The 21063-nt window shown below is 43.4% G+C and overlaps 1 protein-coding gene across 1 annotated transcript in view; it reads left to right on the forward strand.

Annotated features, from left to right (window-relative positions):
• nbeab (neurobeachin b) overlaps positions 1-21063 on the forward strand; it is a gene marked incomplete at its 5' end in the record, with an annotated part of 190781 nt that overhangs the window by 73475 nt on the left and 96243 nt on the right. Inside the window, 16 exons of the mRNA XM_084558818.1 lie at positions 4855-4934; positions 6083-6145; positions 6513-6610; positions 7048-7140; positions 8720-8828; positions 8930-9011; positions 9115-9238; positions 10882-11074; positions 11220-12206; positions 12971-13188; positions 13372-13525; positions 14270-14459; positions 15446-15570; positions 15884-15991; positions 16358-16526; positions 18738-19173. Coding sequence (XP_084414944.1) covers positions 4855-4934; positions 6083-6145; positions 6513-6610; positions 7048-7140; positions 8720-8828; positions 8930-9011; positions 9115-9238; positions 10882-11074; positions 11220-12206; positions 12971-13188; positions 13372-13525; positions 14270-14459; positions 15446-15570; positions 15884-15991; positions 16358-16526; positions 18738-19173 — 3229 coding nt within the window. The remainder of the gene's footprint in view (positions 1-4854; positions 4935-6082; positions 6146-6512; positions 6611-7047; positions 7141-8719; positions 8829-8929; positions 9012-9114; positions 9239-10881; positions 11075-11219; positions 12207-12970; positions 13189-13371; positions 13526-14269; positions 14460-15445; positions 15571-15883; positions 15992-16357; positions 16527-18737; positions 19174-21063) is intronic.

Genomic DNA, 21063 nt, shown 5'->3' on the forward strand with positions numbered 1-21063 from the left:
ATACTAATAAACACCCCACCCTACAGCAAACTTTGGAATAAAGTGATTTTCCTCAACAGGATCTGTGAATTTGGAGGCCAGGTCAACATCTTGTGCTGGTTTTTTGAGTTATTTCCAAACCGTTTTTGTGTGTGTGCCTGTGTCAGGCTGCATCCTGCTGTGGATGGCTGCTCAAGGAATGTCATTGCTATAGGGTGGGGGGTGCCTGGTCTGGTCTAGGTGGGTGCTACCTGTCTAAGTAACATCCACATGAATGCCAGGTCCAAACGTTTCCCAGCAGAACACAAGATGGTCAATGTTATTTACGTCTCCTGTCAGTGGTTTTAATGTTGTGGCTGATCGGTGTACTTACACAGGGTGATTACTGTTATTCTTTCCTATTCTCTTTTCTATCATGCAGTCTATACTGAACACCATGGGTCGTTGTTTTTTTTTTTTTTGTGTTGCTTTCACCACTACTAAATAATAGATGATGATGTTGAATTCACTTGAGCTTTTGCGTAGCCTCGGGCGCTACAGCATAATTCTGCTTTGTATAGGAACATTACAAGATTCTTTATTTTTAGCTGGAGATGTGAACAAGCTAAAGGATCTTGGAACATGCATAGTTACTGCTCACACAGGGCTGTAACTAGAAAAGGAGTCAGGATTGTAATATGATGATTATGTATTTCTGTTGACTTCATCGATGTCTTCCAATATTTGGTTACAGAGAGTATGAAGTGGTTTGGGATGAGTGCCACTGTCAAGTCGGAAGGCAGGGTCCTGTGCCAGAATACAGCAGATTGGGTGATAAGATGCTGCTTTGTGTGAGAGGAGACCAAGACTTTATTCATCAGTCTATCTCATCTATCTTTACATAGTGACTGAAATAGATTAGGGTTTTTTTTTTTTTATATATATATAAAGTGGGACTTGGGGACAAGGTGAAGAGTTGTGACATCCAGAAGGAGTTGAAAGTCCATTAAAGTCAGTTTCGGAATCCAATCAAAGGTCATTGTAACGTTAATATGGATCCAAAGATGAATCTGGGACTCTGGAGAAAACGTTGTCTGTATCTAAAGATGGGTGAATCCTCCGTGGCGTCACCCACAGGATTCTTGGAAGCTCACTGACTTGTCTTTGGACCCTTGTAGTAAAAAGTGGTATATTTGTGATGCACTGATCAGGCATAACATTAAGACCACCTTCCTAATATTGTGTAGGTGACTCATCAGAGAATGGACATGGTCCTTCTGAGGGTGTCCTGTGGTGTCTGGCAACAGAATGTTAGTGGGGGCCTTTGGGTCCTATGGGTTGAGAGGAGGGGCCTCTGTGGATCATCCCAAAGATACTTGCTCAGTTTGGGATCTAGTGAATTTTGAGGCCAGGTCAACACCTTGAGCTGTTTTTCATGTTTTTTTGAGTTGTTCCTAAAGCTGCATCCTGCTGGGGATGTCATTGCTATTGGGTGGGGGTGCCTGGTCTGGTCTAGGTGGGTGCTACATGTCTAAGTAACATCCACACGAATGCCAGGCTGTCTCGTGCATTATTCATTATATAGATATGTTTTTATTGTTTCAGTCTGGTCAATACATTTCACCATTCAAAGTTAAAGTTAAGAGTTCTTTTGTGTGTAATCCTGCATCAAGGAGTGTCATTGCTATGGGGTGGGGGTGCCTGGTCTGGTCTAGGTGGGTGCTACATGTCTAAGTAACAGCCACATGAATGACAGGTCCAAAAGTTTCCCAGCAGAACACTGAATTGCCACAAGATGGTCAATGTTATTTATTTCACCTGTCAGTGGTTTTAATGTTGTGGCTGATTGGTGTATTTCTGCTGTGAAGTTGGGAATTTTAACACAGTAGATAGATGGATAGATGGATAGATGGATAGATAGATACTTTATTGATCCCGAAGGAAATTCAAGTGGTCAAAGACGTTCTTTTGTTTAAATTTGACAATCTCTATTCGACAAAATGTGGAACAAACACATTCTTTTGGATGAAGAGACAGATTGAAAGCACATTAACCCTCTTGTCTTCCGTGTTTTTCGGCTCCAAATCAATGTGCTACACATAATGGACAAGATATTTTTAACCACCTTCCTCCTTCGTAGATTATCCTCCCTTAAATGTAGGCTTATCAAACCGAGGTGTAATTCTAGCGCTGATTGTTGTCGAGTCCCCTGGTAGATTGTGAAGGGCTGAGGAAACGGTTGAGATTCTGGGGGAAGACGTCTCAGAACGGATCACCTTCCTGCTGTACGTAATTTTAACTGACTGAGTGGGGCCCTCATTGATCTACGCCTGATTTGGCAGGTCAGTTTTTCCCCTCTCTGTCCTTTTAAACTGAGAAATGACCAAACAAAGACACATTCAAAAAAGGAAAGGGACAGAGCCAGGCAGGTAATGAAGTGTTCAATTATAGGACGCTGAGAGGACGTTTAAAATGGATCTCCTCCAGCTTTTATTTTTTGTGGAAGTGCTTCCTCTTTTTTAATTTTTTCATCTCCGTGACTCTTAATAGAGAGTCACATCAAATTAAAGCTATTTATCATTTGGTGATACGCCGAATCACTCCTCATTGCTCAGCCTCTCTCAGTCTTGTGACATGTACCCACGAGCCAACACATAATCCGTCTCAATCTCCATCGCTCTCCTTTTGTGTCTGTCTCTGCCTTGCCTCTGTTTCACTAAATAATGAGTAATGAGTTGGGCGGCGCAGTCGCTCGGCCATTCACCGCGTTCAGCTCAGGCAGGTTCTGCCTTATAGAGGAACTCAGCGGTGACAGTCATCGAGAGGTGCTTCTGAGGAATAATCTGATCAAGGCTTGTGGTTGAATTGATTTATGTTGCTGAATCAATCTCAGGGAAGGCACAAATTATTGGTAAGAGTCAGATAACGGTAAGGTAAAGGCGTAGTTTGCTTTCAGTGCTGTCTTGTGTCAGATTTACATTTGGATAAGCAAATGGGTGGTTGCTTTGTGACCTTACCTATTCACATTTAATGTTTATTCCCTGGTGTTGGCCCTTTATCTTAAATGATTAAATTTTAAATTCAGCCTACTCTATACGCTCTAAACAAAGCAGGTTAAACAAAGCACAGATTAATGACAAATCCGTCATTGCTACTGCAATTAAAACCAATTATTAGCATTTTATTTTTTTTTTATCACCATCTGTTTATTAATAATCACCGGGGAGTGAAAATAAAACCATTCTTGTCTTTTATTCGAAGCAAACAGGACGGCATGTTATTATGTACGCCGTGATTTTATTATCGTCAGTCATAAGCTGTAATACGATTCCTGCATTAATCACATGGACATAAATCGTTTTTCAATAAACTCGTTCTCCGCCGTGCCCTTGGGATGCAGGAAGTAAAGCAATCTGTGAATGAGAAACAAGAGCCGCGCAGAGCGTCTGAGCATAATTGGTTGTGAATAACTTGGATGCGGTGGCTGCGGTAATAATGTTCTTATCATCCCTTCCATGTCGGCCTCCGTCCCTGCCCTGGGTTTTCCTCTCTCCCTCTATTAATCAGTGTCGGGATGCGGCGGCACTTAACCATCCTCCTGCAACCTCGGGGAGCCTCGCCATTGATTGCACTGACCGGCTGTTGGAGCGGCATTGGTCAGGTGTCTGCTGCCGTTGTATCTGTCATCGTGGCCCTGTCCCCGTTTTAAATGAACATGTGTCCAGCCAAGGTGGAGGTTGGAGTTTGTCAGGGCTGAGAGGAGAAGGAAGACATTGACCAGTTTTGCCTGATGTACGTTTGCTGTTGTATTTGACCCACTTTCTATCATCTGAAAACGCGAAAGAGTTTGACAGTGTGTTTATACCTAACGAAATGAGTGACTATATCCCAGGTTTCACTGCCAAAATGGAGCCTTGTTCTACAGCGAGAGTGTTGCTAATCCTAAGGAGATTGGTTTCTATTGTTTTAAGTGGCACTGTCTTCCATACCCTGTGTTTTCTAATGTGTCTGGCTGTATTGATCTGCCTATTGCTGCCTGCAGCCCATTAGAGAGTTCGTTTCAAGAAAACACTTTTTTTTGGTTAAAAACAGAAGAGTAGGACACTGGAAAGGAGCTGATGGTGTCAAAATTAATCGCTGTACCAAGCAAAGCAGCAGAGCAGCTCTTTGATGTGATGGTTAATCGATGTTTTCTGTCATATTCTGACATTCTTCTTTTTTTTTTTTATTATTTGCGCGGCCTGTGTACACCTGCTGGCAGAGCTCAGCTTGTCAGATGTTGAATGAGGTTCATGACGGGGATGGATTGCAGTGTGAGCCTAGGCTTCGACGTGACGGAGTGACCTTAAGTTGGCAGAAGCATTGTGGGTAGGTTTAATGAGATGTTGGCCAGCGTGATGGGCAGGTGTGACTAAAGTAACCTTGGGCTAGCTGCCTGGGCCAGTGCTACCTGAGATACACACTGGAGTTTGGATGCAGAGTGGATGGTGAATAAATTTGGACTGAAAACTCCAAATGACCCCTCCCGAGCTTATTATTAATGTGCAAGTTTACAACTGGGGAGATTGGCTGTAAGTGCTACACTTCCTGTCGAGGTTCGCGGCGAAACTTTAAATACGTGATCAAGGTGAATCCATTGACTCAACAAAGATGATGCTGCAGGAAATAAAAAAACGCTGAGATTGTCTTTGAAGGTCTTCCTTTTTAACAAAAGCTTAAAGGGGGAGACAATAGAAAAATTTCAATATCCATCTATTAAACACGAAAAGGGTACTTGTGGAAATAAACAAAAAAATCCAATAAAACACTAAAAATGGACACGACACTGAAAAAATATATTTTCTTCAGTACCCGTGCCTACTTTCTTGTCTTCTTTTATTCTCTCTCAAACTACAGATGGTCCAAGGCCAACCCAGAAAGAAATAATTTCTCTGCGGGCGTTCATGCTTCTCTTCCTCAAGCAGCTCATCCTGAAGGTATATCCCACCTGCCTTCATGCCTCACAGCCCCTCACACAGCTGCACGGGAAAAAAAGAAAAACATGGAGATTGTCCCGCTGTTATCCTTAAAAAACGTTCCACTGGTCCTACTGCTTAATAAATTCAGAGACACAGCTGGGCTTCAAAAGTTTAATTAATTCATCATATTCCTCGAGTAATAAAATGAATAAAGGACAGTTTGGATAATTATTTTATCAATTAGGTAAAGGTTCCAAACATCTGTGGGGTTTCTTTTGCTTTAATTAATTGTTATATGACAAAGTTTTTCCATTTAATGCATCATGTTTAACTCAATTAGCCTCAGACTTAGATAGACGTTATTGTTCCACAAGGGAAATTGCTTGGTCACAGTAACTCAGTTGCACATAAATAAATACTATTAAAAACCACTAGTAAAAAAGTTAAAAAAATAGAAGTAAGATAGACAGTTAGATTAAAATTAAAAAATAAAATAAAATAAAATAAAATAAAATTGTAATACTAAATTAATTAAATTTAATTAAATTAAAAAAATAATAATAATGAAAATAAATAAATAAATAAATAAATGTACAAGATTTGTATATGTACAAATAGAAATAGAAGTAAATATACCCTACATAAATAGGAAGGATTAACAATAAGATGTTAAAACATGCACGGTACAGCATCGACATGAATTACTGATTGCTATCAGACTTAATTATTGCATTATTTAAGAAAATAAACTAATCAATAACCAAATTATTCCAGGGCTAGACTACATATGAAATATCGGAGGAGATTTTCAGTTAGTATTGCTTGTACATCTCTGCAGATAATTTTCCTGCCATGTCCTGTAACAGGGCTCTCAGGGCAGGGCACAAGTAATTGGAATTTTAGCACTGGACAGAAAATTGCTCGTAGTCTCTTATGTTATCACCGGGCCACATTTCTTAGGCAAACAAGAGTTATCTGGCAGTTCAATCCGTTTTGCAGCAGATGCACCAATTGCAATTGCAAACCCAGCCCAAGCACAGCAATAAAGACTTGTATTTTATATCCAAGTACTCTAATTACTGGAGATTGGACTTGTAATGCAGCCAGCCTTGCACATCGTTTAATTTTATGTTTGTTTTTCTGTTTTTTCTTTCGCACTCTTTCAGGACCGAGGTGTGAAGGAGGATGAACTGCAGAGCATCCTGAACTATTTGTTAACAATGCATGAGGTACATGAGAGTCTATCTCTGTTCCGTGTGTTAGCATGCTACGATGCTGCCCCTAAGCCTCAAGGTCACAAATCATCTTCTTCGGAATTGGTTTTCCGGGAGAGTTGGAGCACTTAAACTGAATGAATTAATATTTTTAGCTGCTGGTGCACAATTTTCCATTGCACAATAGCCAATGACCCTTGTGCTGGTGTAATGCGTATCAATAGCCCAGGTGTATTCTGCAGGTGATACAATTTCAAGACTCATAAATTATGCCTCTCCTGCAGAGGCAGTTCTCAACAAAGAACAAAAAGTGAATTCTTTGCTTTCTTTCTCGTCTCTCCTTCCATCTGTAATTGTCATTCTCCCCCGGTTTTTACTGCAGGACGAGAATCTACATGATGTGTTGCAGTTAGTGGTGGCCCTCATGTCTGAACATCCAGCCTCCATGATCCCTGCGTTTGACCAGAGAAATGGAATACGGTAAGGCCCTCCGGTTCAGATATAATCTCTTCGATGTTCGGGAACAAAATGAAGAGGTGATTTCACAAAATAAACCTTAGCACCTAATGCTTGCGCCGTTGCGGCGAGTCTTTGTGAGGAATGAATAATTTATATGAGAAAACTATGCATAGCGATGTAACAACATTAACATATAGATTTCACAGTATCGGGCGATCAAACGTATCACATGTGATCGTATAAAATATAAATGCCCACAGTGTACTGCTGCTTGTGAGTTCTAAGGAAAAGGGTGCTGTTTGCATTAGGACACTCATTTAATGCTAATGTAAATTCCTTGTGAAGGAGAGTGGTTGTCAGCTAACTCAACGCGCGGCCTTTTCATCAACAGGACTATGCTTTGTTCTGTCAAGACGATGTGCAGTTGCCTGCTTTTCACTGTTTGTGTCTATTTCCAGGGTAATCTACAAGCTCATGGCATCAAAGAGTGAAAGCATCCGCGTGCAGTCCCTCAAAGTCCTTGGGTACTTCCTTAAGCATTTGGGCCACAAGTAAGTAACCCATTCCAATAGCTGTGTTGTTGGCTCTCCAATAGACGTCTTAATTCTACACTCTATGTTTCCATGCAGTGTCCATTTTAATGACATTAGTCAGATAAAAACTGAATAACCGTAAATTTCCTTCAAGGAGGAGACTCATTTGTCCTTGCCTCATAGAAGATACACAAACTCAAACTTAATGGGGTTTACTTCTTTGTAGAACACCTGAAATCTTGGCATTGGGCCCTAAAACCATTAATTCACATCAGAGTAAAGTGGAACAGGTCCAAGTTTCTGTCCTGCTGAGTAAAATAACTAATAAACTACCCAGGAGGATGTCAGCATGTCATCTGTATGCTGCGCATCAGAGAGGAGAGAGAGAGAACTCCAGTGGGTGGAGAGCCTATAGTTCAAAATGCAAGATGCAGGGACGGATGGAGACGTGGGGGTGGAGCTGTGCTCACGCTGGTGGGACACCCAGCAGTGTTACTGATGCCTGCAGGATGGAAACATAGTGCAAGCATAAGCCCAGCCTTGACTTTCTCGTGAAAAGCCGGTTTAGCAAGGTTTAATAGCCTTCGTTGAGTTAACGATGAGCTCTAGAGCAGCTCATAAAGAATTAAACATGTTTCATTAGTGCTTGATTTGTCATTTTATATTCATTAACACGGTGATGTTAGATATTGGTAACTCTGCCTGGGTTAATAATTAAATTTCATCAACAGATGTGTAAATTCATGCTGTAGTATAAAACTGAAAATGAATTCAAATGCCCCTTCTTTCCTATAAAGGTATTTACTCACACAGTAACCATGAAATTAGATGATTTGAAAAAGCATAAGGACTTTATAAATTTATAGTGCTTCCCGCTGTGCGATTACCTCATCTCTCTAATATTTATTCTCAGTGAATAGCACACATTCATTTCCCATATTTCAAACAGTGTGCCTTCATTTTAACATGGTCTATTAGTTTAAAGTGTATTCAGAGAAAAAGAGAGAGACATAGTCCGGATCTACACTCATGAAAGTATTAACTACAAGGCTCGTCTTTGGATGAAGTGACTCGTACTGTACAGCTCAGCCTGCCATTCGTTGTCAAGCTGCCCCTTCTCCAAAAATTTCCATATTTATACAGCTGATAGAAACGCTACTCTTCTCCTAAGTGTCCAATTTGCCAGCCTCTGCAAAATACCACAAAACTGTTGACTTATTAGGAAAGTGCCAGCTTGTCTTTAGGCAGTGGCAGCACGGTTTGCTCCAGCTTTTGGGTTTGTGACAGGAGCCCTTATGCCGTTTGCAGATGCAGTTTGTCACTGTTGAACCTGTTCACCTGTGGTAATCCTCTGTTGTATGTTGGAGCCATTCCTGGTGACAGGCTAACTTCGTTATCCTACACACCTCCTACAAAATTCCCCCAATTTATGACAGCAGGCAGTTTCTGACAGTCGTCTCCAGAGCCCGGCTCCCTGTGGGTGAGAACAGGGAACCGAGCTGACGGCACTCACTGATCCTTTCAGTGGCTTAGCGAGCTCTAAACAAGCCACTTTACCATTATGTCCTTGTGTGTGTGTGTGTGTGTTTATCCACAGGAGGAAGGTGGAGATCATGCACACACACAGCCTCTTCACTCTCCTGGGAGAGAGGCTCATGCTGCACACCAACACAGTGACTGTGACGACCTACAACACTCTTTACGAGGTAACAAAACATTTTCCTCTTAAATGTCCTGGTATTACTGTGACACTGGCCTCTGTGTACACTACGCGTGACTGCCGTCTTCTCGCCGCTTCCTGCACCAGATTCTGACGGAGCAGGTGTGCACACAGGTTGTTCACAAACCTCATCCTGAGCCCGACTCCGCCGTCAAGATTCAGAACCCGAGTAAGCCTCTTCTGTGTTACGTAGACTTGTTTATTTCCTAAAGTGATCGGTTATAAACTGACAAAATGTGCGTATGTTTGCGTTTGAATGAATGTGATTCCAGTGATTCTCAAGGTGGTGGCAACTTTATTGAAGAACTCCGCCCCCAGCACGGAGCTGATGGAGGTCCGGCGGCTCTTCCTCTCAGATATGATCAAACTTTTCAGCAACAGCCGAGAGAACAGGCGGTGAGTGCAGCTTCTGTTCATTATGCAGCTAATTAATATATTAAATAAAAGACGAGTACCGCACACGCCCCTCCTCTAACAGGCTCATATTGATGCTAAATCTTTGGACATGCATATGTTCTCCCACCAGATGTTTCTGAGACAGTTGCTCTTTCCTGCTCTTCCTCTTTCCACTCCACACACTCAAATATTTCCTTCTGATGCGCATGCGGTATAGCAATTAGATTATAGGTCTTAGGAAACCACTCACCCAGATAAACAACATAATTAGTCTAAAATTAATAAGCGCAAGTATTTTGTCGTGGTGAACTCTTGAATTAAAAAAACAAAACAAAAAAAAAACACCTTTTTACTTGCAGGGTCTTTTTTTTTATCTTGGCAGTGATTTTGTTTGGGTGATGCTTTTGCCAAATGAACACATTAATATATGAATAATCAAATGATCAAAACACTCGGTTTAACAGCAAACAACCAAATGCAAAATGGAAATGTTATGTTCTTTGGACACAAAAGAAAGATGTGGAGCAGAAGCAGACATTTTTAAATTTTGTGGGAAACCTCAGTTTACCTCCAATACTATGAAATACACTGATCAGTCATAACATTATGACCACCTTCCTTCTTCCCTGTGCCTCCAAAACTTTAGAGCATGGACATGGGCCTTCTGAGGGTGTCCTGTGGTGTCTGGTAACAGAACGTTGTCAGCGGGGGCCTTTGGATCCTATGGGTTGCGGGGAAGGGCCTCTGTGGACCATAATAATAATTATAACCCTTAATTGTCCCGCAGTGGGGAAATTTCAGTTCCTGCTGTTTGACCCATCCATTTGTTCGCACAGTAGTGTGTACAGTTGGAGCAGTGGCCCGGGGAGCAATTTGGGGGTTAGACACAGCTTGCTCAGGGACACAGCGGGAGGCGAACCTGGGACCCCTCGGTCCCAAGCTGCAGCTCTAACCACTAATCCGCAGCTCTAACCACTAATCCACAGCTCCATCATCCCATAGATACTTGATCCGTTTGGGATCTTGTGAATTTGGAGGCCAAGTCAACACCTTGTGCTGTTTTTAGTTGTTCCTAAACCGTTTTTTGTGTGCGTGCCGGTGCCAGACTGCATCCTGCTGGGAATGGCTGCTGCCATCAAGGAGTGTCATTGCTGTCTCAGTAACGTCCACATGAATGAAGGCCAGGTCCAAAAGTTTCCCAGCAGAACATTGTATTGTCACAAGATGGTCAATGTTATCCACTTCTCCTGTCAGTGGTTTTAATGTTGTGGCTGATAGGTGTATAAGGGGATCAGACTCAACCAATCTTGCTTTATTACTCCACCTGTTTTTTTCAACATGCCTTCTGTCACAAACCAGACCAAACTCATGCATATCACCAACATTGCTGCAAATAGATGCAGAAAGGGTTTGCGTTAGTAAGAGCTTGGTACCTGCAGCTATTTTAGCACTTAACAGGACATGTGATTCATTCATTATATATTTTACCTCATATTTGTTATTCTGTCTTTGTTATTTGACATGCACAAGTCAAATGTACAGTTTGAATTTGGGAGTCAAACTAATTATCTAACTTAAATTACTCAAACACTTTTATAAATCCTGCATATTTTGTCCGTTCTCTGGTGATGTTTGTCTTGCAGGTGTCTGCTTCAGTGCTCCGTGTGGCAGGACTGGATGTTCTCTCTTGGCTACATCAACCCTAAAAACTCTGAGGAGCAGAAGATCACCGAGATGGTGTACAACATCTTTCGTATTCTCCTCTACCACGCCATCAAGTACGAGTGGGGAGGATGGCGCGTGTGGGTGGACACACTCTCTATAGCCCACTCTAAGGCGAGTACTATACTGTACTGTACAACATAGAGGAAACACTGACCTCTGCTGATGAGGGAGACGTTTTTATCTATTGTCTTAACTTAGGCCTCCTCTCAACTGATCCTCACATCCCTTGACTAATATTGTTTATTACTTTTTCTAGGTGACATACGAGGCACATAAAGAGTACCTGGCTAAGATGTATGAAGAGTACCAGCGTCAGGAGGAGGAGAACATTAAGAAAGGGAAGAAAGGTTTGGTCAGCACTATCTCTGGTCTGTCTGCTCAAGCCTCTGGCATCACTGGCGTGATAGAGATCAGAGAAATAGACGATAACTCCCAGACACCAGAGAGTGAGACAGACTATGAGAGTGCCGACCCGCGCAACCTGCTGGCTGAGGGGAAGGCGCCTGAAGAGAAAGGAACAGAAGGTACTGTAGATGGGGTCAGAGTTGAAGTTCACGACCTTCTGGTGGACATCAAGGCTGAGAAGGTGGAGGCAACGGAGGTTAAGCTGGATGATATGGACTTGTCCTCTGAAACTTTGGGAGTATCTGAGAACGGAGCGCTAGTGGAGGTGGATTCTCTGCTGGATAACGTTTACTGTGCAGCTGTGGAAAAGCTCAGCAGTAATGTCAGCAGCGTGTTATTGCCAAAGGGAAGTATGGATGACCAAAATGCAGCTCCTCTCATTACGCTAGATGATGACAAAGACAGCATCCCTCACAGCAACAACTTCCTGTTTGGAAAAGCGACGGGCAGCATAGAGGGCAAGCTACTGAGTGATCTCACTCCAGCTGAGCCTCTGGTCTTACCCAGCCCAGAGCTGCCAGTCAGCACCAGTGCCAGTGATGAACTTGGCCTTCTAGCTCACATGACTGGCAGCTCCTTACCCAGTATCCTGGAGAAGGATGAGTTTGAACTGCAGACGGCCCTGGAGGGTATCAGCTCTGTGGCTGGTAGCGAGACTGAGACCTCAAAAACCTCAGAGGTCGCCGAGGGCACAGCTGCTGCAGAATCTGAAGCAAACCTCTTGGCTGGTACGACCAGCGGTGCGGCCGACGCCACAAGCAACGCGTCTGACACAGAGAGATCAGACGATGGCAAAGACAAGGAGACGAAGAAGATCCAGACTACAGCCACTACACAGGTTAGCCTGAAACTGCCATCATGTAAAACTATTAATATTATTAATCAGACACATGAAAGACATATGAGAGTAGATGATTATGAATAATAAAAAAAGAAATGGCAACACCAAAGTCAAAGAGAGGAACGTGAGGAGAGACTAATGTCCGGATGCTTTTAGTGAACACTTCTATATTAACAGACCCACTGAGATCATCCTTTTCCCCACCTGCTCTTGTAATGGGGACAGAAAGGCCCGGTGCACATGAGGCATCGTCCCTCCGAGACCGAGCAAACTGGGGCTTCTGGAATAGTTGCGAGCCAACAGGAGGGCAGAAATAGAAAAAACATTATTCAGTGGCAATCGCCTGGGACTCGCTCATTGCTCTGCTCCTCTCGTTTGAGCCGTGCTCTTCACTCAGAGGTCAGGCTCTTTTTGCCTAGACTGGGTCACCGACGGAGGGCTGGTGGGAGGGCAGTTTTATTTTTAAACCTTTCGGTGCTCATGTTGAATTCATTGCTGTTGCTTTTTTAACAGTCTTTTTGAAGCAGACTCATTCATCTTATGTTTAGAGGTTGCATTAAGCTCGTTTTGTTTTGTTTTTTCTTTTGCCCAAAAGCAGTAAGAGGTTATCCGAGGACTCACTGTGATCTGGCAATCCATCATTTGTTCATGGTTGGCACTGTTGATCAGATAAACAGGATCACCAGCTAGTCTGTGTGTCTCGTGATTCTGTATGCGATGCTGAATTGTGCAGTTTTACTGATTAATTGGTCTCCCGTCAGAGTCTCCATGGCCGCCTCATCACTCAGATGGAAAGGGACATACGCGTGGACCTCGGCTTTAGGGGGACGCCCATGACAGAGGAACAGCGACGGCAGTTCAGCCCCGGCCCACGAACCACAATGTTCCGCATCCCGGAGTTCAAATGGTCGGGCATGCACCAGAGACTGCTCACCGATCTGCTGTTCGCACTGGAGAGTGACGTCCATGTCTGGAGGAGGTGTGTGAAATGATTTACGTGCGCTTGAGAGACACAGATGGATGCTCCCTATTAATCCTCTGCTTCTTTATCAGACATTTATTGAAGCTGGTGTTCTTTATATACATTCCCCTATGATTTAACTAAGCTGAAAAACACAATAAGCCATGAATAACTTTGTTTTTATTGCACCTTTCTCTGCAGCCACTCCACCAAATCTGTCATGGACTTTGTTAACAGTAATGAGAACATAATTTTCGTCCACAACACCATCCATCTCATCTCTCAAATGGTGGACAACATCATTATCGCCTGTGGAGGGATTTTGCCTCTTCTCTCAGCGGCCACCTCTCCTTCTGTAAGTGCAACTTCAATGCAGGGGAATAATGCCATCTAGTGGTAGCTTCTTATAACTGCATGCTCTATGTTTGGCTGGCATTTACACAATATTAAATGTGGGAAATAAGACTCCTTTGTGTTTTATTGATTGGGGCTGCCTTCATTTGCTCAGCTTTGGGCTTTGGTGCACATCACCCGTGCTTGTGATTAACTTAATTGTGCTCCATTCATACTTCAATCAATCTGTTGCAATCATGAGATTTAATTTGCAGTCTTGTATTGAAATTGATTTTGATCATCTTCTCTTCTTTTGTTATTTTTTTTTTATTATTCTGTGCATGTCTAGACCTCCAAGGTTTTTTGTATTAATATTATTTCCTCCTTTCTGTATTACCTCATTAAATAGATCTAAAATGATCCTCCTTGTGGATGCATAGGTGTAGATGTATTTCCTATTTAGTCTTTGTATGTTTCCACAATGGAAGGAAACGAATTCACTTTGCTTCAACCTTGGATGGAGGTTAATAATCAACTGAACTCAGATTTTTGTAGTTTTGAACAAGATCTCTGCTTTCTCAGAACGACAGAAGCTGCTGCCCTCTTACTGACCCGACTGAATTCAGCACTAGTGTTTATATGTGTGATATCTCTCCATATTTATTGCATGCGCCTGTTACAGAGTAATAGCTGCTGGTGAAAACATGTCAGAGAAGGCGGCTTACATCTGCAGTTTTGTTTGCTAAATCGTGTTCTCCCTTGTTGCGCGTGCAAGACGGAGTTGGAGAACATCGAGGCGACGCAGGGCATGTCCTCAGAGACCGCCATCACTTTCCTGTCCCGCCTCATGGTTATGGTAGACGTCTTGGTGTTCTCGAGCTCCCTCAACTTCAGTGAGATCGAGGCTGAGAAGAACATGTCCTCCGGTGGCCTGATGCGCCAGTGCCTCAGACTTGGTAAGATCACAGGCCGTGTGTGTGTTTGCTGCTGCAGATGTGAACTGGGATCTGTGTTTGTACAAAGTGCCACAACGGAAGTCTCTTCACACGTTCTGATAATTTCTCTAATCCCCCAGAAATCCTGTGTTTGATCAGCAAAGCTAATTAATTTAAGAATCCTTTGTTAATTATACACTGAATTTGACAATGCACAGGGTTTTACTGCAGTTTCCATCAGTGAAAAAATAAATAAATAAATGACACAATCGAGAATTCACAACCGGCAGAGAGGAGCATTTGCAGGGCAATCAGGTCCTCTTTGCAAATTGTAGCCTTTTGTGTCTTTCATTAGTGTGTCTTTTAGATTCAGTGAGGTCCTCCCAGTTCTTGTGTGTGTGTTTAAATGTGACCTTGTGTATAAAAGAGGTCTAATGAATTACCTTTTGAATAAAAAGCCACGAGCAGCTAAATTGAGAATTACCAAATTGTGTATCGTAGGAACTGTGCGCCGCTTTATCAGTTTTTTGACTGCGCGTGAGTCTGTATCTGTGTCTATATCTGTTCACGCCTCTGGGTCTATGTGTTTGTGAGCCTCTGTTTCCTTGATTGTTGACTCAGAGTTGTCCTCTGGGGGAGGGAGGGAGGGAGGGAGGGTGGCGTGGGGGGGGTTAGCCTTCAGACTTCACAGTGCCCTCGTTGCAAACATACAATTTCTCATCAGTGGCTTCGGTGTGAAATCGGTCTGGCTGCTGATTTTACTCCTGCTCTCTTTCCCGACAGCCTGGAACAAATAGTCATCAGAGATAACTGATTCGTTTTAAGGAGGTCATGCATGTTATCGACATTTAATTTCCATTTAACTCTGAAATGAGAGCCTATTTGTATGCTGCGCGTGTGTGTGTGTGTGTGTGTGTGTGTGTGTGTGTGTGTGTGTGTGTGTGTGTGTGTGTGTGTGTGTGTGTGTGTGTGTGTGTGTGCGCGCGCGGTCCTCTGTTTGTGTGCAGTGTGTTGTGTGGCTGTTAGGAACTGCCTGGAGTGCAGGCACAGACACAGAGAAAGGGGAAATACGTCTTCCATTCCCAACAACAAGACTCAGGAAATCCTGCAAAATGCTGTGACCTCCAGCAAGGTAGGATGTAATGTCACATGCCTCGGCTTTGGTTACTGAACCGCTGCTTGAACATTTCATCTGCAGTATATAAAGCAAAGGTATTGTAAGGTGACTTTAGTCCATGCACATAATGCTCAAAAGCATTTCTCAAATTCTAGGTGTCATCTGCAAACCATGTGATACCAAATCTGTCTTTGAACACGCATCTTTGGCTACCATTTCCTTAATCCTTAAAATTATGCACAAAGATAAAAGTAACAGCAAAATCGTGTTGAACTGAGCTTCGACTGAACAGAGTAGCATGTCATACAGTGTTATCTCTCTGCTTTAGACAGCCATAGAGGCTGTCCCTAGTAACCTGTCTCCCATCAAGGACCCTGATCGCCTTCTGCAGGACGTGGACATCAATCGACTCCGCGCTGTGGTGTTCCGTGATGTGGTAAGCCAGTCCGGGTCTTACGTGCGTGTGTTGTGGGAGATGTGTTTGTCACAAAGACTTGGCCGCAGGTAGCGAGCATGAGAATAGGATTAGATTTTGGCAGACGAAGAGGTGTCCAATGCAAAGCTTTCAAACAACAGGTGAAACAGCAGAGTCACCTCAATGTTTTTGAATGACAGTTCTTCAAAGGAACACATTTTAAAGCAAGTAGTAAAAATATGGCAGCACTTTATACATGTTTTCATGCTTTATGCGAGGTGAATTTCCTTTGAGAGGACCATTACAGGCAGCAGCAGTGGACTGTATGAAAAATGTCAATCTTCTGAATAGAAAGTGGCATAACTGTTTTGTCATTCTTCTTCACAGGATGACAGTAAGCAGGCCCAGTTCCTGGCTTTAGCTGTGGTGTACTTCATCTCTGTCCTCATGGTCTCCAAATACCGCGACATCCTGGAGCCCCAACGTGAGACTGCCAGGATAAGCGTCCAGTCAGGTCGCAGCATGCGTCACGAGATCAACTCGCCAACCAGCACAGGTGCTGACAAGCTGCCTTACTCACGTTCATTCTTCTGCTCACCTAATCTTTGTTTGAAGTGACTGAGCCCGATATACACAAATGTGAAGTGTCCTTGCTGTGGTGCCAGCTTGTGAGAGCTGAGAGCTCATTCAGTAAAATAACAGGGATACCCTGCCTGCACTCCACCGGCTCACCTATGATTTATTCATGAGCTCTGCTAATTGCACCGCACAGAATTAAATCTGGAAGCAAACACACCGGGGCTGGAGATGGCGGTTGTGAACTTGAAAAGGCATCAACGTTCTCTCTGAAATAAAAGGTAGTAAATGCCTTCAGTCATAAATCATACATCAAGTCACATGAAAGGAAATCAGTGCCTGCCTACAAAGGTTTAACACAGTGTCTGCTTCAGTGCCAGCTCGCTATTATGAAATGCACAAGTGAGCGTGCTTTATAAACTTGCATTAAGACAAATGGGAAAGTGAAAAAGAGGAAAGAGGCCAAAGGAAATATGGAAGTGTAACGACACAGAGAGAAGGAAGACAGAAGATGAGCAGTGAGGAGCTGAAGGATGAGAAAGCAGCCGCATGCTGGCCAACTGCTGTTGGTTTTTGGGGCAGTGGAGCCAGGCTTGCTATTTTCAGCCCCATCTGTCAGTGCCCATTAGGCAAGCAATCCACCAGAGGAGAATGGGATCATAGAGGTTGCTGGGAGGAGAGAGGCACACTGCCGCCTTCATAAATTTCACCAGAAAATAGGGGAATTTTCCAGACGGCATGTGGCAGACGATTGTCTGACGGACCAGGAAGCCAGACAACTCGCAAGCTAAATCAGGCCCTGCTGACCTCGTTAGGGGGCATGTGATGAATATTAATATGGCCGCCTTTGCATCTAGGTAACCACTGGGTCAGGATGAACCTGAATCTGACTAGAGAGGCACCTCTGCAGGTTTCTGGGGAAAACATTTTGTTGGGTCAAGTTGATCCCCATATAGATCCTATACGTACCCCCAAATGTTGCGGATTATCATGAGACTAGAAAGATGCATTATCAAGTGTCCCAGAATAATAGAGCAGCATATCTATTCCACTGCCTCTCTGTCAAAGGAGTAACTCAGATATAACTTTAGGCAAGAGGAAGCTGGAGAAAAGGATTTATGTTTTATTAGCATGGAAGGGGAATAACAGAGAGATAATCTCACCAGAGAATCACAGCTTCTGGAGAGAGATCTAAGAAGCTGCCCTGGCATGTGGCTCTCTCTGCACATGCTAAATTTACTCTTTGGCTAGGATTGTAAAGCTAGCTCTGGAATGCAGTCAGTAGTCACTGGCATTGGTGTTGAATTATTTCGTTTTAAATCCCAATTTCTGACTTCTCCTGGCAAATACTATGCCAGTTTTAAGTCGCTATATGGGAAAATAAATGTGTGATATTTTTATCTTTGATCTTAGGATTGGTTTCCAAACCAAGAGTCATCACATTTTCAATTTCTGGAGGCTGTTCATAAGAGGAAAATTTGTAGTTTGAAGACTCTTGATGGTTTCATATTTTCAACCTTTCATTGCTTTTTTGACCAAATGCCTACTCATTAAATCCTAGATGAAAATGGAAATAAAAAATGAATAATCAATTTGTTGTACAATGCTATTAAAGCAACATACATAATTTATACACCAATCAGCCATAACATTAAAACCACTGACAGGAGAAGTAAATAACACTGACCATCCTGTGACAGTTCAGTGTTCTGCTTGAAAACTTTCGGACCTGACATTCATTCGTGTGGATGTTACTTATACATGTAGCGCCCACCTAGACCAGACCAGACACCCCCACCCCATAGCAATGACACTCCTTGATGGCAGCAGCCATCCCCAGCAGGATGCAGCCTGACACAGGCACACACACAAAAATGGTTTAGGACCAACTCAAAAAAACATGAAGAACAGCACAAGATGTTGACCTGGCCTCCAGATTCACTAGATCCCAATCTGATCTAGTATCTGTGGTGATCTACAGAGGCCCCTCCCCTGAACAGCTTTCTGTTTCCAGACACCACTGGACACACTCAGAAGGCCCATGTCCATTCTCTGATGAGTCACAACTGTTTTGGAAGCACAAGGGAGACCTGCACAATATTAGGATAGGAGGTCATAATGTTATGCCTGATCTGTGTGTATATTTATTTATGTGACTAACCCAGGTCTCTGTCTGTTTTGTGATGTGCAGAAACACCCCCTACATTTGAAAACAACCTTCTGCCATCAGAAGATCTGCGCATAGAGGGCTCTCTTCCCCACACTGACTCTGGGATCGGAGAGGAGCAGGTAGCCAGCGTCCTCAACGGGTCCGACCTGGACCACAGCATGAGAGGGCCGGGCGCCATGAGCGAGCTGATATCTACGCTGTCCTCAGAGGTGAAGAAGTCCCAAGAGAGCCTGTCCACTGTGGAGGCGCTCAAATCCTCCTCCTCCTCCTCTTCCTCCTCCTCCTCCATCATCAGCATGAGTCAGACCAATAAGGGCATCAATGTCAAGGAGATTTTAAAGAGCCTGGTAGCAGCTCCCGTGGAGGGGACGGAGCCTGGCCTGGAGCCTGTGTGCTACCCCGACCTCGCTGCCAAGGCCCAGGCCATGCTGCCCATGCAGTTTCACTCCTTTGACAGGTGAGGAAGTCATTAGTCATCTGTTGCTGATGCACAGTTTTGAATTCATGATGCAGCATCATTTTTTTCCTGCCTGTTCCAGCCATTGAAACACTTACTGATGCTTTTTGCATTTTCTAAGCATTCATTGGTTCATAGCTTTAGCAAAGTGTAAGAATCAGCTAACATGCTACCTTTAGCTGTCAATTATATCAACTGTCACCATCATTGTAGGATAGCGTGGCATCAAAACACAATGTATAGATAAAGATAATGCAAACTTATGATGCAAAGTATGGATTACAATAGAATAGAAGTTTATAATAGAAGGTTTTATTGTCATTGTCCAGTAAAAAAACAACGTATCAGCTCAGAAATATAAAATATAAAAGGTTCTTGATTGGTATTTATAGATATTCAGAAGCTGAAACTTTGAAGAACATCTCCTCTGCATCTATAAAGCGTGGGTGGTTGTGAGCGATCTCTCGAGTCACTGTAAGAACGGTGTTGTTAATCCTTCGGGTTTATCTCCGTTATCCAGTACCCCACTAATGGTTCCTAAGTAGCGTGCAGCACATTATTCATTTCCGACCACTTGTGTTGTAGCCATTCCCCAGAGCGAGGAATTCTCTCTGTGTTTGAAAGAGTTTCTGAAGTGCTGCGGTACTGCTGCAGTTTATTTACATTCCTGGATTAGATAAAACCACACAGTAATCTGTCTGGCTTTGGGTGTTTACAAACCTGCTCCTGGAGGGATTTCAAGCCTCAGCTCCCCCTGATCCCGGTTTCCTATGGCTGATAAAGTTTTTAAAAAAACGTCATTTTTCTTTCTTTGAGTAATTTGATTTACTTTGGCAGCAAAAAAAAGAAGAAAAAAATACTCTGTTTGTTCTGTGGACACCACTAGAGATCTCAGCTCTGTCTGTGGACACACTGAGTCAGGAGCAACAATAGGGGCTCCCTTCTCTTTAATACATGCTGCTGCTGCTGCTGAGGTGAGCCTGATGAATAGAGGGGAAAGATGGAGGAGTATGTGGAGAGGACAGCTGAGAGGGTGGGGGTCTCAGGGGCCTTGATGACGGATTGAACAGAAGTGACCGCGCACCGCACCACAGCCAGCCATCATCCTCACCGCTCACGTCCGTAATGGGAAGTGGCAGCCTGAAATGAGTCGCCGCGGCAAAGTGTATTATTTTTGAAATGCTTTCACACAAAGCCTCCTGACCACATTTACAACTTTGTCTCATGCTTTTCATGTCACCCCCTCCCTCCCTCTCTCCACCTACCCCTCTCTCCCTCCCCTCCGGCCTCTATTTGCTGTGTCTAATTGTTTGCCACCTGCCAGCGAAATGAGCTGCCAGCCACGGACAGGCCCTTTCATTTGTCTGTCAGGGCAGAAATAGATTGGGAGTGACAACATCAAAAAAAAAAAAAAAAAAGAGGAGGGAAAAATGGCCCAAAGTGGAGTGGAGTGCAGCGGGGCAGTTGTCACCGAGGCCCCTCTACTTTCATAGAGGACCGGTTGAAAACCAGATTTCCATTAGACCAGATGGGAATACAGTAAAGAAATACTTCATTAATCCCCAACTTCTTCGCCTTTTCCTCCTTTGCAGAAGCCTCCTGTAAAATATTGTTTGTCCCCACATTTTCACATGATGGAGAGCAGTGTTGTTATTGAATTTGTATGTGGAATGTAAGCGCAGCACATTTCCTCTGTATCTCTCTTTGTATCTCTGAATAAAGCATGATTAGATTAGATTTTGGGCTTATAAAGGGAAACATTACTTTGGTTATACTTTGCATTGGAGTCGTCTCCACGCAGCCGCACACCTCATTAATATTCAACCCGGAGATTAATCCTTGCTTTATTCTCCGCAACTCAATTAAGACAATCCTGTTAATAAAATATGC

Source organism: Chelon labrosus, assembly GCF_963514085.1.
Source record: "Chelon labrosus genome assembly, chromosome: 13".
Taxonomy (NCBI): Eukaryota; Metazoa; Chordata; class Actinopteri; order Mugiliformes; family Mugilidae; genus Chelon; species Chelon labrosus.